At 40.1% G+C, this 28,000-nt stretch overlaps 1 protein-coding gene across 25 annotated transcripts in view; it reads left to right on the forward strand.

Moving 5' to 3' along the window:
• The window catches only part of LOC126291683 (uncharacterized), a 348,608-nt gene that overhangs the window by 178,232 nt on the left and 142,376 nt on the right, over window positions 1-28,000 (forward strand). For 22 of the 25 annotated variants that reach the window (XM_049985282.1, XM_049985285.1, XM_049985288.1 and 19 more), the window contains 3 exons: window positions 8,693-8,866; window positions 17,499-17,672; window positions 24,051-24,233. In XM_049985282.1, the coding sequence (XP_049841239.1) occupies window positions 8,693-8,866; window positions 17,499-17,672; window positions 24,051-24,233 (531 nt within the window). The remainder of the gene's footprint in view (window positions 1-8,692; window positions 8,867-17,498; window positions 17,673-24,050; window positions 24,234-28,000) is intronic. The other 3 variants (XM_049985306.1, XM_049985294.1, XM_049985303.1) reach the window with 1 other exon arrangement.

The following is a 28,000-nucleotide window of genomic DNA, read 5'->3' on the forward strand; positions in this document are numbered from 1 at the left end:
ATTGGCTCCTCTCTCACTTACATTGGCTCCTCCCACCTTTCTTTACCACTGTCGCTGTCTTCTATATCTATTTTGCACTGTCTCCTGCATTTGCACTATTTCCCACTGCTACTGTCTCTGCTTTCACTTACGCTGTCTCCTTTTGTCTTTCCCTCCCATTGCCACAGTCTCTGGCATACAATGGCATCTCAGAAATTCTGGAGGCTCCAACTGATTTTTTCTCATGTATCCACATGTTTAAGATTTTGGTCTAAAATGCGCCATCCCGTACACCTGTGGTTTAGGAGGGTGTAGACCCCCCCCCCCCCCCAAAGTGTATATATGATCTCCATTCATCTCGGTTTCTCTTATTTCCACTGTCTCCTGTCTCTTTCACTTCCACTGCCACCCCCCCCCCCCCCTCTCTCTCTCTCTCTCTCTCTCTCTCACTGGCCATAACTATCTCCTTTGACTTTGACTCCCCCTCCATCTCTCTTTGTCTTTCACTGTCACTTCTCCTCTCTCTCTCCCTCCCCTCCCTCTCTGCCTCCCTCCCCTTCCCCACCCACTCCCTGCCTCCCTCCCCTTCCCCTCCCCCTCCCCTCTCTCCCTGTCCCTCCTCCGCGTCTCCCCACTTTCTCCTTCTTTCCCCCTTCTCACACTCTCCCCCTTCTCACACTCTCCCCCTTCTCACACTCTCCCCCTTCTCACACTCTCCCCCTTCTCACACTCTCCCCCTCCTCACACTCTCCCCCTTCTCACACTCTCCCCCTCCTCACACTCTCCCCCTCCCACTCCCCCTGACCCCTCTCTCCCTCCCAACCCCTCTCTCCCTAACCCCTCTCTCCCTCCCCACACCTCTCTCCCTCCCCACCCCTCTCTTCCTTCCCCACCCCTCTCTTCCTTCCCCACCCCTCTCTCCCTCCACACCCCTCTTTCCCTCCCCACCCCTCTCTCCCTCCCCACCACTCTCTCCCTCCCCATACCTCTCTCCCTCCCCCTTCCCTTCCTGTCACTCTCCCCTTTTCCCTCTCCTCTTCTTCCTCTTTCCTTCCCCTACCCTTCTCTCTCCCTTCCCTCCTATCCCCCTCCTCCCTCCCCCCTCCTCCATCCCACCTCCTCCTCCCTCTCCCTCTCTCCATCCCCCTCCTCCCTCCCACCTCCTCCTCCCTCTCCCTCTCTCCATCCCCCTCCTCCCTCCCACCTCCTCCTCCCTCCCTCCCTCCCACCTCCTCCTCCCTCCCTCCCACCTCCTCCTCCCTCCCTCCACCCATCCCCCTCCTCCACCCATCCCCCTCCTCCACCCATCCCCCTCCTCCACCCATCCCCCTCCTCCACCCACCCCCCTCCTCCACCCATCCCCCTCCTCCACCCACCCCCCTCCTCCACCCATCCCCCTCCTCCACCCACCCCCTCCCCCACCCACCCCCCTCCTCCACCCACCCCCCTCCTCCACCCATCCCCCTCCTCCCTCCCTCCCCCTCCTCCTTACTTCAATCCCTCCCAATGGCTCCCCCCATCTTCCACAGTCACTGTCTCCATGCTGCTCTCTTTCTGTAAAGAAAAGTGCAGGTATGTCTGCATGTGGCAGCTGGTTCCTCACTTTTCTGTCACTCTTTTAAAGATGAACATATTCACATTTTTTTGTGCTCTGACAGGAGCTTTTTCCACTGGTTCCCTTCTTTTCCCTGCTATGGTGAAATACGCTGCTTGTATAAAGGAAATTCTATAGGTTAGTGAAATAGTTCTCTTAAATACTTTGACACATAAACAACAATATAAGTGTGCATAATATAAAGTTAGCATTAAAAGTCTGCTTTACATTGTTTCTGGATACTTTGGTTATCAATCATGATTCATAAAAAATTCCTAGCTTATGATTTGTATCTTAAAAGAGTAAAAATATTACTAAAAATACTTTACTGAATTTGCAGTGTTTCCAGTTTTACGTAATTTTTCACAACTTAAAAATGCACAATAATTTTAGGCTAAACCTAGACCATATCAAAAAATGCAGTGTTTGATTTGCAAGCACAAAGAATTTGCTATGGGAAAAAAATTATAAAGTTTTTACACTGCCAGGTGGCACAATTGAATTGTTTCCAGGAATGAAGTGCCCATTATACAGAGACAGTGTCTTAAAGTCCTGTTGGTAAAAAAAAAAGCTGACTAAAGACAAAGTTTGGAGACCTCAGAACCCTTGCAATGACCACAGAACCCTTACCCCGTGACACTGCATAAGTTGAAACTACACGTACACCTCATGCCAGATGTTGTTGTTGTTGTGGTCTTTAGTCCAGAGACTGGTTTTATGCAGCTGTCCATGCTACTCTATCCTGTGCAAGGTTCTTAATCTCCCAGTACCTACTGCAACCTACATCCTTCTGAATCTGTTTAGTGTATTCATCTCTTGGTCCTCCTCTATGATTTTTACCCTCCACACTGCCCTCCAATACTTAATTTGTGATTCCTTGGTGCCTCAGAATACGCCTTACCAACCGATCCCTTCTTCTAGTCAAGTTGTGCCACAAATTTCTCTTCTCTCCTATTCTATTCAATACCTCCTCATTAGTTATGTCATCTACTCATTTAATCTTCAGCATTCTTCTGTAGCACCACATTTCAAAAGCTTCTATTCTCTTCTTGTCTAAACTATTTATCGTCCACGTTTCACTTCCATACATGGCTACACTCCATACAAATACTTTCAGAAATGACTTCCTGACACTTAAATGTGTACTTGATGTTAACAAATTTCTCTTCTACAGAATCACTTTCCTTGCCATTGCCAGTCTACATTTGATATCTTCTGTACTTTGACCATCATTAGTTTTTCTGCTCTCCAAATAGCAAAACTTATTTTCTACTTTAATCGTCTCATTTGCTAATCTAATTCCTGCATCATCACCCAATTTAATTTGACTACATTCCATTATCCTCGTTTTGCTTTTGTTGCTATTCATCTTACATCCTCCTTTCAAGACTGTTCATTCCATTCAGCTGCTCTTCCAGGTCCTTTGCTGTCTCTGACAGAATTACAATGTCATTGGCAAACCTCAAAGTTTTTATTTCTTCTCCTTGGATTTTAATTACTACTACGAATTTTTCTTTTGTTTCCTTTACTGCTTGCTCAATGTACAGATTGAATAACATCGGGACAGGCTACAGCCCTGTCTCACTCCCTTCTCAACCACTGCTTCCCTTTCATGCCCCACGACTCTTATAACTACTGTCTGGTTTCTGTACAAATTGTAAATAGCCTTTTGCTCCCTGTATCTTACCCCTGAACCTTCAGAATTTGAAAGATAGTATTCAAGTTAACATTGTCAAAGTCTTTCCCTAAGTCTACAAATGCTAGAAATGTAGGTTTGCCTTTCCTTAATCTATTTTCTAAGGTAAGTCATAGGGTCAATATTGCCTCACGTGTTTCAACATTTCTCTGGAATCCAAACTGATCTTCCCCGAGGTCGGATTCTACCAGTTTTTCCATTCGACTGTAAAGAATTCGAGTTAGTATTTTGCAGCTGTGGCTTATTAAACTGATAGTTTGGTAATTTTCACATCTGTCAACACCTGCTTTCTTTGGGATTGGAATTATAAAGTTTTTTTTGTAGTCTGACGGAGTTTCACCTGTCTGATACATTTTGCTCATTAGATGGTACAGTTTTGTTAGGCCTGGCTCTCCCAATGCTGTCAGTAGTTCTAATGGAATGTTGTCTACTCCTGGGTCCTTGTTTCGACTTAGGTCTTTCAGTGCTCTGTCAAACTCTTCACACAGTATCATATGTCCTATTTCATCTACATTTACATTCTCTTCCATTTCTATAACATTGTCCTCCAGAATGTTGCCCTTGTATAGACCCTATATATACTCCTTCCACCTTTCTGCTTTCCCTTCTTTGCTTAGAACTGGATTTCCATCTGAGCTCGTGATATTCATGCAAGTGGTTTTCTTTTCTCCAAAGCTCTGTTCAATTTTCCTGTAGGCAGTTTCTGTCTTACCCATAGTGATATGCGCCTCTACATCCTTACATTTGTTCTCTAGCCATCCCTGTTTAGCCATTTTGCACTACCTTTCGATGTCATTTTTGAGACGTTTGTATTCCTTTTTGCTTGCTTCATTTAAGGCACTTTTATATTTTCTTCTTTCATCAATTAAATTCAATATCTCTTCTGCTACAAAAGAATTTCTGCTAGCCCTCGTCTTTTTACCAACTTGATCTTCTGCTACCTTCACTATTTCATCTCTCAAAGCTACCCATTCTTCTTCTACTGTATTTCTTTTCCCCATTCTTGACAATCATTCCCTAATGCTCTCTCTGAAGCTCTCTGCAACCTCTGGTTCTTTCAGTTTATCCAGGTCCCATCTCCTCAAATTCCCACTTTTTTGCAGTTTCTTCAGTTTTAATCTACAGTTCATAACCAATAGATTGTGGTCAGAGTCCACATCTGCCCCTGCAAATGTATTACAATTTAAAACCTGGTTCCTGAATCTCGGTCTTACCATTATATAATCTATCTGAGACCTTTCAGTATCTCCAGGCTTCTTCAGCGTATACAACTTTCTTTTATGATTCTTGAACCAAGTGTTAGCTATGATTAAGTTATGCTCTGTGCAAAATTCTACCAGGAGGCTCCCTCTTTCATTCCTTACCCCCATTCCATATTCACCTACTATGTTTACTTCTCTTCCTTTTCCTACTATCGAGTTCCAGTCACCCATGACTATTTTCGTCTCCCTTCATTATCTGAATAATTTCTTTTTTCTCATCACAGATTTCATCAATCTCTTTGTCATCTGCAGATCTAGTTGGCGTATAAACTTGTATTACTGTGGTAGGCATGGGCTTCGTATCTATCTAGGCCACAATAAGGCGTTCACTATGCTGTTTGTAGTAGCTTACCCGCATTCCTATTTTCCTATTCAGTATTAAACCTACTCCTGCATTACCCTATTTGATTTTATATTTATAACCCTGTATTCACCTGACCAGAAGCCTTGTTCCTTGTGCCACAGAACTTCACTAATTCCCACTATATCTAACTTTAACCGATCCATTTCCCTTTTTAAATTTTCTAACCTACCTGCCTGATTAAGAGATCTGACATTCCACGATCCAATCCATAGAACGCCAGTTTTCTTTCTCCAGATACCGATGTCCTCCTGAGTAGTTCCCGCCCGGAGATCTGCATGGGCAACTATTTTACTTCCGGAATATTTTACCCAAGAGGACGCTATCATCATTTAACCATACCGTAAAGCTGCATGCTCTCAGGAAAAATTACAGCTTTAGTTTTTCCTTGCTTTCAGCCTTTCGCAGTACCAGCACAGCTAGTGCTGTTTTGGTTAGAGTTACAAGGCCAGATCAGTCAATCATCCAGACTGTTGCCCCTGCAACTACTGAAATGGCTGCTGCCCCTCTTCAGGAACCACACATTTGATTCTGATTGCACCTACAGTACGGCTATCTGTATTGCTGAGACGCAAAGCTCCTCACCAACGGCAAGGTCCATGGTTCCCCATTGTATATAGGAGTGGGAGGGATAGTATTGTGGGAGTGGCGAACAGTGAAGTGTTGCAGTTTAGACGGAGGACAGGAGAGAAGGTGTGGCGGGGGGAGGGGGTAAGTAGCGGAAAGGAGAGAAACAAATTGAAAGACTGGGTGTGGCAGTGAAATGACGGCTGTTTAGTGCTGGAATGGGAACAGGGAGGGGGCTGGATTGGTGAGGACAGTGACAAACGAAGGTTGAGGCCAGCAGGGTTACCGGAACATAGGATGTATTGCAGGGAAAGTTCCCACCTGCGCAATCCAGGAAAGCTGGTGTTGGTGGGAAGGATCCATATGGCACAGGCTGTGAAGCAGTCATTGAGATGATGGGTATCATTCCAAGTTGCCACCACTCATACCTCACCTGTCATTCAACATCATCTTTGCCTCTGCACTTCCGCCTCAACTGACATCTCTGCCCAAACTCCCTCTGCACTTCCGCCTCAACTGACATCTCTGCCCAAACTCTTTGCCTTTAAATATGTCTGCTTGTCTCTGTATATGTATGGATGTGTGTGTGTGTGTGTGCGTGTGTGCGTGTGTGAGTATATACCTATCCTTTTTTCCCCCTAAGGTAAGTCTTTCCGCTCCCGGGATTGGAATGGCTCCTTACCCTCTCCCTTAAAACGCATATCCTTTCATCTTTCCTTCTCCTTCCCTCTTTCCTCACGATATATTCTCTGTGACTGGTTGGCCACACACCACATGGAATCAGGCTCTGATCATTAATCGCATAAGTCCACGACAATCTGTCACTTGATAATCTGGCAGACCCGATAGTCTGGTAAGCATCAGAAATTCACTTGTCGTACGTGATAGTACTGTCAGACACCTTCGAGAAACATCGCAACCGTCCAATGCGGCACCTCATCTGTAACAATTCTCTCTTCAAGATAAGCCAGTTTCATTGTTACGCCAGGAGATAACTATGACATAACTGCTCGAAGAAGATGAGATGGAAGTGATATACGAGGGTGGTTTGAAAAGTTCTTGGAATCACCATGAGAGCTCAGTGTCAGTGCAAGAAGTTGTTCGCGTGATATTCATTGGACTGTTGCCTGTAAACACATGCCGCGTCAGTGCTCTTGGGTGAGAGCTGTGGCAGTGACGTGAGTCTGTAGTTCCTGCGTAGTGATTTGCGAAGATGGAAAAAAATCAAGATTCGGGCTGTGATTAAGTACTTTGTAAAGAAAGGTATGAAAGCAAAGGACATTCATACTGATTACCAGAATACACCGGGCAAATCTGCTCCTTCATATTCCAACTTTTGCCAAGTGCACAAATGAATTTAAATTTGGTTGGGAGAGCTTAGATGATGATCCGCGCAGTTGTTGGCCACTACTCCAGAAGTCATTGCAAAAGTGCACAAAATGGTCATGGAGGATTGCTGATTGAAAGTGCGTGAAATTGCTCATGCTTTCCAGATGTCACCTGAAAGTGTATATCATATTTTAACTGAGGAATTAGAAATGAAAAAAAATTATCTGCAAGATGCATGCTGTGAATCTTGACACTGGATCGAAAACGTATGAGAATGGACGTATTGGAACAACGTTTGGCCTCTTTTAGGAGAAACAAACAAGATTTTTTGCACTGGTTTGTGACTGCAGATGAAACTTAGATTCACTACCATACCCCAGAGACAAAACAACACTCAAAGCAGTGGAAGCATGCCGATTCTCCACCACCAAAGAAAGCAAAGACAATTCCTACAGCAGGAAAGGTCATGACATCAATGTTCTCGGATGTGAAGGGGATTCTGTTTGTAAATTATATCCCATCTGGGCAAACAATTACTAGAGAATACTATGCTAAGCTCCTGGACAAATTTCAGCAAAAGATACACGAAAAAAGGCCATGTTTAGCAAGGAGGAAAGTCATCTTCCATCAAGACAATGTGCGCCCCCACATGTGCCGTCACCATGACGAAATTGCACAAACTAAGGTATGAATGGTTGCCACATCCGCCTTATTCACCTGATATGACTCCGTCAGACTTCTATCTCCTCCCAAAACTGAAATATTTTTTTTTTTTTTGTGGGCAAAGATTCACTCCAAACGAAGAATTAATAGCTGGAGTTGACAGTTATTTTGCAGGCCTGGAAAAAAACTTATTTTCAGGATGGGACCAAAGCACTGGAACATTGCTACACCAAGTACATTGATCTACAAGGAGACTACATTGAAAAATAAAATAGTTTCAGATATGTAAGTACTTTGACAAAAGGATCAAAATTCAAAGACATTTAGCTATCGAAGAGGAACTACTGACCATATGATATTACAAAGTGTTTTGAACCCACTGGGCACAACAGAAACTAAGTGATGAAGAAGAGATGCTACAGCTAACATCTCTTGAGCTGAAGCTTCAGAAGCCTTTTATGTTTTTGTGAAATTCGCTGAGAATATTCAATGATACAGTGGTTCTTTACTTACGAATTTGAACATCACAAAAAATATTTTTTGTCATAAAAGAACTCAATCCAAGAAAGACATTAGCATTCCTGCAATGTTTCAGAGTGCTCAGAAAAAAATCTCACCCACTTGTCAGTGGCAGATACGTCAAGTGTATTTCACATCCTCTACATCGTTGGATATTTGTGCTGTTCCTAAAGGCAGTGATTTCAACTAGTCTGCACCAGATTCTTGGTAACAGTTTTTATTAATTGGCTTCTTCTTGAGATATTCAGATCAGTGGTGATTATTTTTTTTCATAATTGGATTACAAAATTTATTTGTGGATATTGAACTTCTCTGAAACTTTGAGGCTTGAACTGATTTAATTGAGCATTGCAATATTCAACTTTTAGTTCAGTTTTGCTTTTACAGAAAAGTAATATATATTTTTTATTTTGTAACTTCTGATCTCCCATGTTGTGTTTAATAAATAACTGCTAGTTGGTCATGTACATTAAAACTACAGGTTTTAGTTATATCCTCTTTTTCTAAACTAGGGTATCGTAAACAGCCTTGATAAACTGACATTCCAGATCCCAGAACATGCCGGATTATAAAGGTTCTATTGTGTATGGCAACAGTATCGCAGCTGAAGGTGAAATGTACCTTCTGTGTATGAGAGAATTGCAGAAGCAATGAACACATACAGAATATGAGCACAAACTAATGTACGAATTCCTTTGTGATGCCATATTCCCACTTTGCAGGAGACCTCTGCAACTTCAGGAAGCGAATCTAGACCACATTCCAAGTCCGAAGTGATACCAGAAGCACTGGAAAGGAGAAATACCCAAATCAGTGACTTGGCGACACCGGACAAAGTCAAGAGCACTATCAGAGACTTGGTCAATGGTGACATCAATAGGAAGTCAGTGCAGAAGGTACACAACTAAAGTTAAAAAATTTTAGTAATAATGTGTAAAGGTCAGAGCATGTGTTATAAGTGGCCTCCAACAATAGTGTGTTATTTTGCCCTCTCTCTTTTCCTCCGAGGGAAGAACTGTTACTTTGAAAGCTAGGAAGATACCACTTTTACTTTTGCATGTGTCAGTACTACAGATTTCATCTCATTAAGATAAGCAGTGGCCAACAATTCTCTCCTGTAATTTCCACGATTTATTCTCTATGTCTGGTTATCCACCCGCCGCATAGAATTACGTTGTGGTGTCTAATTTGAATTTTCAGAGTGTGTACTGATTCGAAACTTCCTGGCAGAGTAAAACTGTGTGCCAGATTGTAACTGTGACCCTGAACCTCTGGCAGGAAATTTAAAATCAGCGCACACACTGCTGCAGAGTGAAAATTAATTCTGGAAACAATCCACTAGGCTTCAGCTGTACCTTGTCTTCACTGTGTCCTGTCTTCCAGGACTGCAAATTCCGAAAATTTTGAGGAGAGCGTCTTTGTAGTTTGGAAGGTGGGAGATGAGGTACTGGGGAGGTACAGCTGTGAGGGTAGGTCGTGAGTTGTGCTTGGCTAGCTCATTTGTAGGGCACTGGCCCATGACAAGCAGAGGTCTGAGGCTTGAGTCCCAGTCCGGCACACAGTTTTAATCTACCTGGAAGTCATATTGTGGCCTATAGGACATGGTTTGTAGTAATGTCATCTTAATTGTGTGATTTCCTGTGCCTCTACTTTGTTCTGCAACCTCAAAGAAATAAAATTATTTGAATTGGTAGACAATCAGATCAAACCCATCAGCTAACAAGCGTAGCTTGTTCTCTTTTAGTGAGCCTCATTTCATGCAATCCACTAATTCAAACAGCTATGTCTAACCAAAATCTGGCATAGTCCGTTGCTCGTTTTGTGTGATTTTTGTTTTCTTTTGTATTTCTTCTGGCTAACATATGCTTATAAGATTTTTCTTTTGTTCGTAATTTCAGTAGTGTTTTAGATGACACTTGATTGTATTAAGGACAATTCAGAACAATCAGTAGCCACCCATGGTGAAAGTAAAGAAATCTGGAAAAAAGAGGAACTGCTGTATGAATATTAACAGCTCAGATGGCAAAGGGAAAGCATAAATGTGGAAGGAATATATAGAGCGAGTGTGCAAGGCAAATAATTGTGAAGACAGTGTGGGAGATATGATAGAAGGATTTGACAGTGCACTTAAAAGACTTAAGTTGAAACAATGCACCTGGAGTAGACAGCATTCACTAACAGTCAGTCAGATCCTTAGGGGGATATACTATGAAAATAACGTTATGCCTGCTGTGCAAGATATACAAGACTGGCAAAATATTTGCAGACATTTCAGAAGAATGTAATAACTCTTTAAGTCCAAAGAAAACTGAAGGTTACAGGTCTTGCTATTACTGAACTGTCAGTTAAAAAGTAATGGTTGAAAAATACTGTTGTCAATAGCTGTTTTCAGAAGAATGGAGAGATTGGTAGGATCCACCTTTGAGGAAATGAATTTGGATTGTGGACAAGGAAATACTGACCGTACAACTTCCACCATGTGATAAAAAGTATCCGGACACCCCGAAAAACACACATTTTTCATATAGGTGCATTGTGCTGCCATCTACTGCTAGTTACTCCATATCAGCGACCTCAGTAGTCATTAGACATAGTGAGAAAACAGAATGGGGTGCTCCATGAAACTCACGGACTTCGAATGTGGTCAAGTGATTGGGTGTCACTTGTGTCATATGTCTGTGCGTGAGATTTCCATACCACTAAACATCCTTAGGTCCACTGTTTCAGATGTGATAGTGAAGTGGAAACGTGAAGGGACACGTACAGCACAAAAGCATACAGGCCGACCTCGTCTGTTGACTGACAGAGACCGCTGACAGTTGAAGAGGGTCATATTGTATAATAGGCAGACATCTATACAGACCACCACATAGAAATTCCAAACTGCATCAGGATCCACTGCAAGTACTATGACAGTTAAGTGGGAGGTGACAAGACCTGGATTTCATAGTCGAGCAGCTGCTCATATGACACACGTCACATCGGTAAATGCCAAACGACGCCTCTCTTGGTGTAAGGAGCATAAACATTGGACGATTGGACAGTGGAAAAACGTTTTGTCGAGTGACGAATAGTTGTACACTGTGTGGCAATCTGATGGCAGGGTGTGAGTATGGTGAATGCCCAGTGAAAGTCTTCTGCAGCGTGTGTAGTGCCAACAGTAAAATTTGGAGGCGGTGGTGTTATGGTGTGATCGTGTTTTTCGTGGAAGGGGCTTGCACCCGATGTTGTTTTGCTTGGCAGTATCACAGCACAGGGCTACATTATTGTTTTAAGCACCTTCTTGCTTCCCCACTGGTGAAGAGCAATTCGGAGATGACGATTTTATCTTTTAACATGATCGAGCACCTGTTCATCCCTGTAATGGACTGGCCTGCACAGAGTCCTGACCTGAATCCTACTGAACACCTTTGGCAACTTTGGGATGTTTTGGAGCGCCAACATCGTGCCAGGCATGATATCGATACCTCTGCTCAGTGCAGCACTCTGTGAAGAATGGGCTGCCATTCCCCAAGAAACATTCTAGCACGTGACTGAAGGTTGTGGAAGCTGTCATCAAGACTACGGGTGGGCCAATACCATATTGAATTCCAGCATTACCAATAGAGGACGCCACGAACTTGTAAGTTATTTTCAGCCAGGTGTACAGATACTTTTGATCACATAGTGTATCTTAGAAGATAGGGTAAAGAAATTTAACTACACATTTATAGGATTTGTAGATTTAGAGAAAGCTTTTGACTGTGTTGACTGGAGCAGAGTGTGAGAAATTTGCGAAGGTAGCAGAACTAAAAGGAAGTCAGTGAAAGTTTATCTACAATGTGTATAGAAACCAGATGGCAGTTATAAGAGTCGAGAGAAATTAAAGGGAAGCAGCGGCTGAAAATGGAGTTAGACAGGGTTGTAACTGGCCCCTGTTATTATGTAGTCTCTACATTGAGCAAGCTCTGAAGGACACCAAGAGAGTTATAGAGTTCAAGGAGAAGAATAAATTTTTTGAGGTCTGCTTCTGTCAGAGAGGGATGATGATGATCAGTTGGCCAGAATAGATAATGTCTTGAAAAGAAGTCGATAAAAGTAAAATGAGGACAATAGAATGTAGTTGAATCAATGGGAGGGGGTGCTCACAGTATTAGCATTAGAAAACATAACATTAAAAGTAGTAGACATGTTTTGCTATTTGGGTAGCTAAGTAACTAAGGATATAGAGTGGAGGTAGTCAGTAATGAGGAAAGCGTTTGTGAAACAGAGAAATTTATCATCAAATATAAATGTTAGTGTTAGGAAGCACTTCCTGAAGTATTTGTCTTGAATGTTGCTTTATACAGCAGTGAAAGATGAATGGTAAACAGATTAGAGACGAAGTGCATAGAATCTTGATGTGATGATACAGGAGGATGGCCCTCCTGAAATCGGACTTCACATGTGGTACAAAATTCATGTGCATTTCTAGCAGTAATTAGCTGTGATTAACTAAATTCCAGATTTAGTATCTTGAGCAGTATAGGGAGTGCTGTGGGTTTTTTGAAATTTATTTCTGTTTGGCTTGTTTTTATTGGTTGTTTATGTCGCTATTTAGTTTGATTTTTCTCGGTCGCTCTAAATTTTTCTATTTCAAAGTTTTTATTTTCAGTGAAAACCTAACAGTATCTACTTATGGAGATAAAACATTTCATACAAAAGTCTAGTTGAATATCCTGAAAATAATGATAATGAAGATGTATTTCAGAATGTTGACTCAAAATTGCATCATTCACATTCGTATTAACACTACAAAAATGTACTAAACATTCAGTGTCGTAGTATTCTACTTATGAACTTTGAGTACATTCGTAGCAGTTGCTTTAGGTAAAATAGGTCCCATGCAGTTGATGTTAAATTCTAGTCTTTTTGGAGCACTCTATTGCACGTGCTTCTCTGACAGATAATTGGTGGGTGGTAGTGAATTAGGAGGGGTAGTGTTTGCCTGCAGCAAGATGTTGACATTGTGAGGCAGTTCTGTGGTGACTGCTCTTTTATAGCATTTGACCCAGGTACATCAAGCTGCCATCTGGTGAACAGACATGATCTGCTGGACTGGGATCACTGGGAGTTAGGCTGCCAGTAACTTGTAGCAATCCTCCCTGTTAATACTTTTAGTTATTTCAGTGGTCTGTCTTATATTTTGCTGCTACTTCCAAGGCTGCTGAGCGAGCACGTGAGGTACTTCAAAATTAATAGATCAACCAGATTCCAGGTGGTGGTGAGCTGCAGCTGATTTGTCGCATTGCTCCAGTCTTGCGTAGCATTTACGTAGCATTTACATGTGAACACTAGTTGATCCACCGGTTTAATTGACATAGATTTCAGCACTTTCACGTTGAAGTTTGTAGATGCCTGTAGTGGGGAGAGAATCTGTGAAATCTTTTGTGGGTTTCAAAAGATCTCACTCATTGCAGTTACTGTGGAATACGCGTTTTAATTCCTGTACAACTTGCCATCTCGCCCAGGTTTGACGGTATAAGTGAGTGGCACAAGAGAACGGTCCTGCAACATTGACAACTCACTGCAGGAAAAACTACCCCTGCTAATTTGCCGTTGCCTAATGGTCACCTACCTGAGCAGCACAGGCAATAGCCAACTGCTTAGCCATCCACAGTAATCGTTACTTCGATTTACCAGTGGCATTCCAGAGTGTGACATTAGTAGCCACCTTACAATGAAATAAGACAGTATATGGGGAAAACCATCATGAGAGAAAACAACAGCAAATTGCTATTGTAGTTGCATGTTAGGGTTTCATAATGATACAACGCAATACCTAAGTTGATTGCATTCAAATTGGCACCAGTTCATTGCAAGGCTAATAATGAGAAAGATGTTTCTCATTTCAGGGCATGACAAGAGGTAGTCAAAACCCTGGTTGAATACCTGATTGACTTGTTCCAGCCCTGGGCGGTACTAATGAGTCACAATAGGGGCAGTTCTTTGTGACTGATCAATGGTTATGTTAGCAGAAACCGATCCCCAGATACCCAGTCACATGCGCAGACAAAAAGGAGCACTCCCCTCCCTCTTGGCTTAGTACCACCCAGGACTGGACCAAATCACATTCTCCTTCAGGGTTTTGACTACCTCTCGTGGTGCCTTGAAATAGGATATATCCCCTCCCTCCTCCAATCTGCCTTGCAAAGAATTGGCACACATATTGACAAATTGAGTGGATGTTGCACACACAGCCAGCAAGATGTGAGGAAGAATGCTTTTCTGGTGTTACTTGGCACCTTTTTAAGTTTTTTTTATCTACATGCATATGTTTTTTTTCTTTTCTCATCACTCCTTTATATTCTCATTCAAATTACACACCAGTTTGAAAAATTGCAGTTTAGTGACTTCAGTGTGCTCTCTCTACCTGTTCAGTGTGGTTTCCACTGCTTCATGAATATCCTATTTCATAGATCTTTGGCCCAGAGGTTGAGGTTGGGATGTATTTGTGTCTGGGAGGACTGGGGTTCAGTTTAATGTTTAGCTACCTTAACTACGTTTTCCATTATTTCCTTAAATAAATGCAAGCAAGTTGTGAGATGGCCCTGTCCAAAAGGAAACAACCCTTTTCCTTCTTCTTGGTTGCCCAGCATCAGACTGTGCTTCATCTCTAATATGAACCATGAAGATGAAATAAAAGGTTCTCTATCTCCCCCCCCCTCCATTGCCCCCTTTGCAATATTCAGATTTGAATACTATTAAGCATTGTGACCTAAGTTAGAGAAACAATTAAAGTACCGTTAATCTACCATATCTTAGTCTTGAAATAATAGTTTGAGGTGAACATATAAAGCCTTGTAAAGATCATTCAAGAATTAAATCGATTTATCCTATTGTGGCCAAAGTATAACATACATTTTATTTGATTGATATTCACATATTTTGTTCAACCACTGTACACGTAGCATACTGCATGGGATTCTAAATCCAAAGAAGGGGAAGCTCTCCATTATAATGGAAATCAAACAATATTATGAGAATGAAAGTTTGCTACTCACCATATAGTGGAGATGCTGAGTCGTAGAAAGGCACAACAAAGACTCTCACAGTTAAAGCTTTCAGCAAATCCGCCATTGGCTTTTGTCAACAACACATACACACACACACACACACACACACACACACACACACACACACACACACGACTGCAGTCTCAGGCAAATGAAACAACACTGCGAGCAACAGCACCAGTGCATGATCATGCACTGATGCTGCTGCTCGCAGTGTTGTTTCATTTGCCTGAGACTGAAGTTGTGTGTGTGTGTGTGTGTGTGTGTGTGTGTGTGTGTGTGTGTGTGTGTGTGTGTGTGTTGACGAAGGCTTTAATTGTGAGAGTCTTTTATGTTATGATTATCTGCGACTCAGCATCTTCGCTATATGGTGAGTAGCAACTTTCCTTCTCATAATATCAATGCAGTCCATCCTGAATTTTACATTGTTTGATTAGTTGGAAATGAAAGATCGAATAACAAATATGTGGAAAGGGTAGATTGCTACTCACCACATAGAGATGGTGAGAGTCCAACTCAGGCACAATTAAAAATGCTAGAAATATAAGGGACACTCAAAAGGTTTTTGTTTGAGGACATTCCTGCAAAATATTTGTCATGTAGCACGACTCTGACATGGGTGTAAGCACCGGCATGTAGGCAAGGGATTAGTGTGGCATTTGTGTCTTTCAGATGTATGTAGTAAGTTTTGGAAACGTGAACTATGGCAACATTATCACTAAATGTGTCCAACATACTGTTGTTTTTGGCGGGCAAAGAACAAACACCAGTAGACATCCATTGGAGAGTGAAGATGTGTATGAGGCTGCATATCTGTCAAAAATCACCATTAAGAAACAGTGTGCCAAGGGGTGCTGTAGCTTCATGATGACATACTTCCCCATATCACAGGTGCCGTAATGCAGGATTTACGTCAATTGTAATAGGAGACATTCGAGCACTCGCCGTGTAGTCCTGATCTCTCCCCATGCGGTTGTCACACTTTTGACCCTTAAAAAAGGCCTCAATGGACCGAATCGCCGATTTCTGTTGGACGGAGACGTGCAGCAGGCAGTTCCAGACTTCTTCATGCAGCAGGACACAGTGTTATACCAAACAACTATCTTCAACCTGGTGTGTCAGTGGGATGATAGCCTCAATGCTCTTGACAATTTTGCCTGATTGGCAAACACATTTTTGACTGTACAGACGTGGCCATCCCTTATATTTCAATTTTTTGGATAAAGTCCTTTTTCAGAAGTAGAAGACTCACTGTGACCTCTGTCTATTCAAATTCTTCCATCAAGAACTGTCACCAACAAAGTCCAGCAAACCGAAGCCCAAACCTCCTTGCACTACTGGCTCCACATCCATAAGTCTCCCGCCCTTCAGTCCTAAATTCCTGCATCCCATGTTCCAGATTGAAACACTTGCCCTACAGGAAGTAGAGCAGCATGCACAACTGCACCTCAAAAAAACTGTCCAGTCTCTTCACTTCATACTTCTGCCTTGTGCTACCACTATCCACCCCCATTACAGGAAACTCCACCAAACCATCTCGACACCCCTCATAGCCAACAAACCCTGCCTCTCAGATCTACGATGTTTACCACACCATCAGAAACACTCTCCTGTCACCCTCCAAAGCCCAGAACCAAAACAGACCACAACACAGTCATGAACCTGTCCTCCAAGTCTCAGTTCCACAGAAGTATCACTCCTTTCCAAGGGCAGTCTATTTGCCCCACACCAAAATTCAGTCATGCTGTGCTTAAACACCATCTTTTCTTTTCTTATTACCTCCAGTTGAGACACTTTTTTGCCACTAACCCTACCAATCTGATTCAATCCAACACAAATATCAAACCTTATCTGACTCTGTGTATTCCTGTACCCAACTGCATTCCAGCCCCACGCCCGCAAATCACCCTGTGTCCACCTTCCAGAATTTCCTAACATCTAACCGTGCCCTACCATCATTACCCACATTCTTCAACATCAAAAAAGACAGACAGGTGTTGACACCTGGAGGCAGTGAACATCTGTGTATGATTTATTGTGTGAATGACCTTCAGTTTTCTGAAGAATGACATTGTTTGAAAGCTAAAATATGTCTAGAATTCTTTTTCATTTTACCTGTCTGCAATTCAGTGTCTCTTCTATGTGGTGAGTAGCAATATAGCCTTTCTGTATCATTGTCGAGATGAGAATACATATTTGCTTCTTGCTTGTGGCAACAGTTTTTTTCGCTTATTCCGTAAAAACCAGTAAATGTGTGAAATATGATAAAACCATTAAATTAAAATCACAAATATACAGCACAGTCAAATTAACTGCATAACTAAGTGTGAAAGTTGTATCAATAGTATTATGTGGCAACAGTATTGTAGAGGAAGTTGAACTGAAACTTCTATGTATGGGAGGACAGCAGAACAAAAGAAAATACGCAGAATATGACCACAAGCAGACTGATGTTTTATGAATTGCTTTGTGATATGATCTTTCCACTTTGCAGGAGACCTCTGCAACGTCAGGACATGACTCTAGACAACATTCAAAGTCTGAAATGAGACCAGAAACTTTGGAAAGGAGAAGTACATACATCAGTGACTTGGCGATACCATACAAAGTCAAGAGCACTAACAGACACATGGTCAATGGTGACATCAATAGGTCATCAGTGGAGAAGGTACACAACTAAAATTTAAAAAAATTAACTTCACTCCATAATAATGATGCTTAGGGGTCAGAGTACATTTTATATGTGACCTTCCCACCATAGTGTGGTATTTTATCCTATCTCTCTTATCTGAGAGAGGAACTGTTAGTTTGAAAGCTAGGAAGATACTGATTTTGTGTGTGTCCATCATCAGTATTACACATTTTGACTCCTCAAGGTAAATACTCTTCAGCAATTCTCTCCTGTAATTTATGCACTTTATTCTCTGTGCCTGGTTACCAACCTACCACGTGGAATCATTGTGGTCTCTAGAGTGAATTTTCACTCTGCATCGGAGTGTGTACTGATTTGATACTTCCAGGCAGACCAAAACTGTATACTGTACCAAAATTGTAACTTTGAACCTTTGGCAGGAAGTTCAAAATCAGCACACACACACTGCTGCAGAGTGAAAATTCATTCTGGAAACAATCCACTAGGCTGTTGCTGTACCTCGTCTCCTCGGTATCCTTTCTTCTAGGAGTGCTAGTTCCAAGAGGTTTGCAGAACTTCATTATTGTTTGGAAGGTGGGAGATGGGGTAATGGCAGAAATACAGCTTTGGGACAGGTTGTGGGTCGTGCTTGGGTAGCTCAGTCGGTAGAGCACTTACCCATGAATGGCAAAGCTGCCAGACTTGAGTCTCGGTCTGGCCCACAGTTTTTAATCTGTCAAGAAGTCTTATTTTGGTCTGCTCAACATTGTTTGCAATAATGTAGTTGGCTGCACAAGGAAAACGAACTTGAAGACAGTATTGTAGAAAGGAAGCTGGAAGTAGAGGATGACAAGATAGGAGATACAATAGAATAATTTGACACAACTCGTAAAAACACAAGTTGAAAAAGTGAAAAGGTGGCGTTTCCTAACAGTCAATTAGATCCTTAGCAAACATACTATGAAAAACTTTTCCACCTGGTGTGCATGATATAAGACAGGCAAAATATGAGCAGACTTCAATAAGACTGTAATAATACTAAATCAGAAGATAACAAGTGATGACGAGTATTGTTATTACTGAACTGTCATGTAATAAGTAACAGTTTTTAAGAAATTGTCAATAGTTCTTTATATTAGAATGGAGAGAGTGGTAGAATTCACCTTCAGGGGAATGTGTTGGATTCTGGAGAAAAGTTGGAACATACGAGGAAATACTGACAATATGACTTATCTTAGGAGATATGTTAAAGAAAGCTTACTACACATATAAAGCAGTTTTAGATGTAGAAAAAGCTTTTGACAATATTAACTGGAATATTCTCTTTGAAATTGTTAAGGTATCAGAGATAAAAATGCATTGAGGAAAAGTTTCTCTACAAGTTGTTTAGAAAGCAACTTGACTCAAAGAGCATGAACAGGATATAGTAGCTGAGAAGGGAGTGATACAGGGCTGTAGTCTCTTCCCAATCTCGTTCTATCTGTGCATTCATTAAGTTGTGCAGGAAATCAAGGAAACAGTTGGAATGGAAAATAAAGTTTGTGGAGAAAAACGATATTTTTGAGGTTTTTCAATGACATTGTAATTCTGTGAAATACAGTGAAAGAATTCAGTTGAATGGGGGTGGGTAATGTTCTGAAAAGAAGTTGTAAGATCAATATCAACAAAACTGAGGTAGAGAGTTGGATCAGGCAGACTGTATTTCACATCATCATTTCATTATCAAATCTTCTACTAAGTACAGTTTTCCTTTAGACAACATGCAGTCTGCACTTTACGTCAATTTTTCTTTAATGAGTGGTCCAAAAAGACACCAAAATTTCTTAATTTGAAATTCTTTCATTACAGACACAGGAAAATATTTTATGTGCAGTATTTGCTAAATAAAAAAAGGAAAAAGAAAAAAAAGAAAGTGACATTCTTTCCATTTGATCTTGTCATGGCGTATCATCGTCTACTGAATTTGGGTTGCCATCCTGCTATTCAATATTGATGGGAGGATGATTGATTTTTTTCACCCCAAAGCTTGGATAATTGATATGCTGTTCAAAATACTCTTCTAACCTCCCCATCCCTTTCCTCTAAACCATGGACATTGCAGTATGTGTATGAGTCTTTTCTACACTTGTTCTGACCAACACTTGTCCTTCATTTGGTCCATATTTGGGTCTGTTGCAGTCACCTCTACCAATTTGGTTCTCAGCTGGTTGCTGTTGTACTTGAGTTCCCAGTGGATCTACTTTCTAATGTTATTTAGCAGCATTTTTAAATTTTATAGTATCTTCTTGTATACAGTTTCTCTTTTCCATCACCTTTTGTGTACTCATTTGGATTATGTACCAGTTCTTATTATTTATTTTTTGTGAGTGTGCTGTGCTACTCTACCTCCTTATTGCAGTTTAATACTGTTTCAGACACACCCAATTTCATATGCATACTGCTGCCTGTTACCAGTGTACTTGTGTTCTGTAGGAATGGGGCTCACATTAATGTCCAGCCATCTTAATTGCATTTTCCATTATTCCCTTAAATCACTGTAAGCAAATGGGACACAACCAGTGTCGTCCTCCTTGCTTGCCCAGTGCTAATTGTGTTTCATCTTTAATGGTACCATTGTCAGTGTGATGATGTCTAAAACCAACCTTTCTCACACCCCAATTCTGCCCCTCTTATGTCCCACACACACCTGTATTTCTGGGACAGATTTGATGGTGGAGTTTCTACAACATTTTGGACAGTTCCATTGCACTATTCATTGTAGCCTGTGATGACACTGAAAGGAAAGCTGATACATAAGGCTTATGAAATTCTATTAGGTGAGCAAGTCTACTCTGCAGCACAGAAGTGTTGCGAGCAAATAATTGATTTTTCTGAGGTAATAGTATCCCATCGAAAGTCAGTCATATTATTTTGTCCAGCCACCTTATGTATTGTTTGTTCCCTAGGATTCTAATTCCTAAGGTACAGATGCTATGCATCACAATGTTTGTTTTTTCTGTGTGTATACATTGAGGTGAAAATGCACATTTCATTTTTATGACAAAATATTGGCTCATTTAGCAGATAACAGCCAATGATTGTGTGGGATTTCACAGAAGAATGCTATTACAGTTGCAAGAAAATAACATAGTAACCCCCCCCCCCCCTCCCCACCTTTGTCTTGAGGAAGGAGCTAATAGTCTGGAAAGCTAAGAAGTTTACCACTTTTATTACTTTTGTATGTGTCAGTAATGAGTACTAGACATTTCATCCCCTCACAGTAAGTACTGGTTGGGAATTCTGTATCGTAAATCATGAACCTTCTGCATACTAATCTAAAAAAGTATCACAGTATACCAAGGAGGGTACCACAAAGCAAAATGTGTTGTTGGACACAGTACACATACAGAAACAAAAGTAATTACATACAAAAACATAGTAATGGAAAAAGAATAATTGTTTACAGAACAATGTAATGAAAGAAACTCTTGCTTCAAGTGTGTTAGTAACAATTTATGTAACTTACTAAAATACTTTTTTTTCTTTTTCCCCAAATGTAGTGCTTATTTGTAATTATGCTCATTTCAATCCAAATCACTGTAATTTTTCATACTTTTTCCATTTTCTTAACTTCATGATCATTGCACACAAAAAAATAACACTTGCCACATTTTGTTTTACTCTACTTGTCTTTTTTCTAGGACACAGTTTGAAGTGTCCAACACTGGCAGTCCCTTGCAGTGGTTCCACTGAATTTTATAGCTGTGTCATGAGGGTTAAATCTTCACCAAAAATAGTTCCTTCATTGTCATCCATGTGGGCATTATATTCAGCTTCTGCATTCTGTACCTCACATGTGACTGTGTAAGTTCTTGTTCTGTATCTAACAAATATTTTCTTCTTCTGTCGTGTGCAAAAGCCTTCCAGTCGGGATTTTTCGTCTTCCAAATAACGTAGGCGTTCACGGCTGCTGTATCAGTCGTGTTCAAGAATAAATGGCAATCACTTGGTAATCCTGTTGCATGAATAATCATTTATAATTTTTTTGCATGGTATCAACAGAATCTTTGGCTTTATTGTAGTGTGGAATAATATCTGGTTTGAACTACTCCATGCCGCAGTTGTTGTCATGATGTTCAGAACTCAAAATGATTACTGCCCTGTTATTATTAGGCAAGTATGATGCTAAGATTAGATTTACATTGAATGCAAACACAGATGAAAAATGTGGTTGAAGTGGCATTGGTTGAAGTTCAGATGGTATTTCAGGCTCGGTATTTACTGAGAGTACAAGTCAAAGTTGTTTGAAGGCAACTGGAACACTTGTAGAAAGAAAAGTTGTCCAATTGTAATACGTATCTAGTTCCTTGCACCTTGATGCTTTTGTGTAGACCCTTCATTTCCTGTGTATATCTGCAAGTTCAAAGAGTGCGAAGATTCAGCCTCTCACATGGCTGAAGTTTCTACGTAGTTCTAGCTGTTTGGACTTCATGTAAACCCTAAACAGGCATTTCCCATTAAAAGCTACCAGTTCGTACTCTCTCAAAAGACTACTTGTATAATACTGTCCCAGCATTCCTGTGCAGAAGTTGTAAATATTTGTCCATTTCTCTCTTTTCCTCTCTAGTGGTCATGTTGTCTAATATGATGAGATAAAGTAGTTCAGAAAACCTATTTCTCGAACATGAAGTTTTGATTGTTTTCCTTTGATACATGGGGTCCAAGGACCATAACATAAAAAGTTAGTTTGTTTTTAGCTTTCAATGTTTCCATAGTTACTAGGAGCCCCATGACGCTTCGTTAGGTGGATGAGTTGCATTCCATAAATTATAAACTGTCTCTGGGTTGTGGTATGTATATTATACAACTTTTTACAACTTTGACGACTATTTTAGGTATAATGAGCTACTTGAAAGTCCCCAGTGTCAAATACACTCTTCCGGAAGTCATCGTGAGACCTCTGTAATTAGACAAAATATCCTCTTTCTGATTCTTTTTTCTTTCTTAGAACATTAATTGCCAGATCATTCCATTTCTGCTGGTATATGTAGGTCTGTTTCGTGTTTGAATCTCATTAATGGTTTTTTGTTGGCCCTTCCTTCAATAACATCTTCAGCTATGCCCATTTCTTCCACATTGTCTTCTATTTCTGAACGCACCGACGTCACATCACTCTCTTCTGGTTCTGCTTCTGTTATTTGCATTACTACTTCTAGATCTCATTTACTGCATAAACCATGTTTTTTCTCTAACTTAGCTTTTTTGACATGTTTGTTTCACAACAAAGTGTGCTGATAATTACACACAATAATTCATTAAAAGTTAAACGTTCATTTCACACTTACACCAACTAACTTTCTACACTGTGCATTTATACACATGTGTTTTCTAGTCACACGGAATCCCAAGCGGGGTACCAAAGGACCCTGATAAACGTTTCGGTTATTATTTATTATGTAGATAAATTTATTTTTAAAAATTCAACAGTGACAGTATTTAGTGGGAACAGTTTAACATTTTGGGGACCAAGCTGGAGCATATCTCAGGCCTTAACCTTGTGTTAAAAAGACCACGTCTATGAGTTTAGGTCAGACCTCGAAGAAAGGTATGAAAAATGCTAAATGTGTGAGAGAAAGTGGTGGGACAGTATGGATTGAAACTGAATGCAAAGAAGTGTGAAATGATTGTGATAATGAGGAATGAGAGAAAAGAAGCGACAGATATAAGGGGTAAGTACGAAAGAAATTGAAAAGTTTCACATACCTGGGGACCATAAAAGAAGGGAAAAAAGAAAAGAAAAGAGAAGGGGAAAAAAGTCATCGGAAATAGGAAATATGTAATGCACACCCAAGCTTGTCATGTCATCTATTATTTAAAAACAGTATGTGCAGTTGTGAGGTGATAATCTTGGTAACCTCAAACCAATATTATTCAGGGAAAGTCATTCTGATCATTCATATAGCACAAGAAATAGAGTTTATTTTATGGCTCCAGCTCATTGGTTAAAATTATATGCTCAGAATCGCAGTATATGTCAGTGCTCAGAATCCCAGTATATGGCAGCGAGAACATTCTGAGCATGAAACTTGGTCTATTGCAAGAGATACTCTTATATGATACTGTGACACAGAAATGTCACTATTTGGAAGAAGAGCTTGTAAGGGCCACACTATTAATATAAGCAGAATGTCATTAATATTAGCTTTATTATGTAGATATAACTGTTTATCTTTCCCAGGACAAAATTATATACTTCAGAATACTGCTCCATATGATGCATATAATTTTATATAAGTAAATTATATTACAAAATTTTGACATGTCTCATGATGTTCAAAATTAGTAAACATATGTTACAAGATTAATAAATCACTATTCACTATCAACGGAAGCTGCCGGTACAAATATTTCTTGACCGTGCCTAATATTTCACAGCAATCTCCTGGCACTTCGAGAAACAGCTCTCAGATACATTCAGAGTTGGAATCGAGAGAGGAAAGACAGAAGAAAAGGCTGGAAAAGAGCAATGAATGTCGGGCACAGATTACAATGATGAATGGAGGTGAAGAAAATTTTAGTATTCCAGTTGTTGGTGCCAACGAAAACCCCACACAGGAGGTAGATAACCATTCCTGTAAATTTACTTTGCTGTTTGGATAAGTAAATCTTATCTGCCTGTTTATAAAAAAGACTGTAATTTCATGTCTCTGTAATTACAAGTCTCTGTAATATAAAAGATTGGACCAGGAAACGATATGGAGGCAGGATGACATTATTTGTGTTGAAGGAAAGGAAAAATTTCCCGAAACATGTGTTAGGAAAGAAGTAAAAGTGCAGGTACAAAATCTGAAATGTATAGTCGTTCTTTCCATCCAGTAATCTACAACTTCTTCATTCCAAACTCTCTATTTTGCCCTGCATGAAATGTGTTTTCATCATCTTGATATACAATTTCCCACTTTCGTCAGGCATTGCTCAGAATGCAATCATCTCCATCTTCTCCAGTCTCTGTGTCGCTTCTCTGACCTAATCTTCCTTTCTTCTGCTCCTTACAGCAACTTGGTCCCTCTGCCTCTCGCATTTCATCATTGTCTCCTCTATCTTCCTACTGTATTTGAGAATGGGAAGTGCAGTATAATTTTACTTATCTTTCGGAGAATTGTTCAGTTGTAGTTATTAGATGCTTGCATACTACAAATGGAACTGGTGGTATTTTTTAAAATTCATTTCAACTTCAATTTTTATTGACTTATTAACTTATTTACAATTTAGAAATCTTATTCAGATAAAATTTGACTCAGTGAAGCTCTGCGGTGGTACAACAACTTACTGTATTTACCAATTATGAGGTAAGGTTTTTTTCCCAAATTCAGCATTTGGAAAATATGGGGGTTGTCTTATATTTGTTGATTAAGCAATTGCTGCAGAGGTCATCATTTTTACATTGTTTAATAGATTAATACAGTGATCATCTTACATTTACAGAAGCAGCTTTGGCTATTGAAGCATCATATGAATTTATTTTGAACAACCCCAGTAGGCCTTAGCAAACAATACTCTCATTCAAATAGGCTGGAGGTTTCCAGATATGCTGACGTGCTCGATACAGTATTGACCTATCCCATGACGTTCAATTTGCTGCACTAGCCGAAGGGATACTGGGGAAACTATGTACTAGCGACTAAAACAGTCTACAGCTCTTCTTAAAAATTGACAATTCTATGTAACACTAGAAGAAATAACATGAAATTCTATCAACTTGCAAACTTTTGTTAATAATAGTTCTCAAACATATACATATACATACATTTATACTGTTTTTTAAGTTTAGGTAACATTGAAAGGCAAAAATCTTCTTCTTCAAAAACCATCACTTGATGCTCTACCTGTGTCAATATTTTATTTGTTTATTAGAAACTAATGATTTTCTACATGGGTTGCAAATGAGAAATTTGGTCACTGTTTGTGTATTAGAATACTGGAGAAAACATTAGCAGCTTTTAATCAGCTTTGGAACAAGTTGATAAAGACAAGAAAGAAAATTTATCCTGAATTAAATATTTAAAAAAACAAAATAACTCTGATATTAAACTGACTGCAATTGTTTCTGCAAAAATAAATAACAGCAGGAAGACTGTTTGTGGAGATACTACCGACAGATTTAACTACATCGTAGGTATGATAAAGTTTGAGAATTGGACTGAATGGTGCTTGCTATCACTTATTTATGTATTAGTTACTGTTGTTACACGTGACCTGCGCCCCAGAAGACATTGCCGTCCACATTTCACTGTTGCTCAAGAACACCACTATGGGATGTTGGATGGAGCACAGTGACACCAGCTTGGCTGTGAACGAGGATGAGGGGAGTGGTGAGCGAGCAGAAATTATGTCACGTTGCCAACCATGAGAACGTACACCGTGAACTTTGGCCTTTAATGAACGTCTACCACATTTAAACAGCAGTTTGTCTGAATCCATTTGCACTCAGAATTGAATTGACCTTGAAATTGGATAAATAATCAACAATAGCATGCATTTCTGAAGGAGATGTTTAAAGCCTAGATTGGGGCCTGTTTCGTGCAGCAGTGTTGTCGGTGCTCACCCTGAGGTGTGATGGGAACAATTGGGGATGTGTCAGCTGCTGGTTCTACACAGCTAGTGACAGAGCAGCAGGCTGATGATACGCTTGGAAGCAAGAGAGACAGTCACATTCTCACATTAGTACAGAAGTGAAAGTCACTATGTTTTCAGGAAAAAAGCAGCTGTGTTTTCAGGTCCCACTGGAATCACAATCTCGGAAATCACAAAATATTCGGAAGAACTGCCAAATATTTGTGACAGTGAAGGTATAAGTTTTAACAGCTGCCCTGTTAGGAGGTTGATGACGATGACAATAATGATGAAAGATACTGATACCAAAGATGACAGTCAAAACAAAAAGGGCAGTGAAGATAAAAATTAATCCAAACAGTTTCTTTTTGATTATTGGTTTTCTTCTTGCATGATCAGAATGTTGACAATCAGTAAATGGCATAAGTGTAAAATAGGTATATGTTAACTATTTATGCAGAAAAGGTTTGTAATTTGATTAGTGAGAATATGTTAAAATTTTTTTTTGCTGGGGCCTCTTAAAAAAGGGGTGGGGGGGAGGGTCGTCTTATGTTTAGTGTCATCGTATAATATGGTAAATGCGATACCTTTCCTGTGTCACTGCATCACTTAACACTGCTTGCCACAGTAAAGCTCTCACCAAAAACTCTCGCACAATTTAATTCAGAGATGTAACTGACATACAAAGTCTGTGTAATGTGATGCTTTATATGATTTTATATAAAAGGTTAATTTTTGTTTTGAAACTTTAGTGTACTTGTTGTGATAGTTTGAATGTATATAAAATGAAATGATTATTTGAAATGTTTCAGTTCCCTATTGTGATTATAAAGAAATAAAAAAATATTAATAGTTTGTTGTAGATGAGACTGCATCACATGTGTGATCTTTATTTATACAACCGGCACTTCAAAAGTAAATCTGTGGTGGTTTAAAGATTTTCAGAAATAAAATATTTAATGGATAAAAGTTCTATGAGGCTGAATTCAACATAAATGGAATGATTTTTTTATAAGTTTATATCAGCACCAGAAAAAGCCACACACACACAAACTTAATTTTTTGTGTTGTCTTGTGGATGGGAAACACATTTTTGCGCATGAATTGGCTGTTTCTAGATCCTGTTTTCGTGGAATGAACTTGGCTGTGACAACAGCTAATTGCAGACGAACATTTTGTCAGTGATATCATCATCAAATTTAGGTTCTCCGACTACTTCCTTTAGAGGTCCAAACTAGTAAAAATCACAAGGTGATAAGTCCGGACTGTAGGAAAGATGTTCTAGTGTGGTCCAGATCAATTCTTGAATTTTTTGTTGAGTTCATGCAACTGTGTGGGGATTAACATTGCCATGTAGCATGATCACATCCCAGAAAGGAAATGTGCGCCTTTTCCGACAGTATGCATGTTCTGATTGGTCTAGAAGTTGGCAATAGTATGCAGTATCCAGAGTATGACGTTCCTGGAGAAAACCAATGACAAGAACTCATTTAAAATAAAAATAAAAAAAGACTTTTGCAAGAACCTTCCCTGCGGGGATACAGTTTTTGCCGCCATCAGTGTGTGGCATTCTCAACTGTTTCTTATCCTCGTAACAACTGTCTGCACCCCATTTACACTTGAGTCTTTCTCAGGGTTTGTTCTCCAACTGCACAGCAAGTGTTTCCAAATTTAAGAAAGTTGTGCCCTGTCTGTTTTGAGAAACTGAATTATAATGTTTTTATATATCCATCTACGTGATTGATGGTCTGCAGGGCTTCAGCCAGTCACTT

This window comes from Schistocerca gregaria, chromosome 9 (assembly GCF_023897955.1).
Source record: "Schistocerca gregaria isolate iqSchGreg1 chromosome 9, iqSchGreg1.2, whole genome shotgun sequence".
Taxonomy (NCBI): domain Eukaryota; kingdom Metazoa; phylum Arthropoda; class Insecta; order Orthoptera; family Acrididae; genus Schistocerca; species Schistocerca gregaria.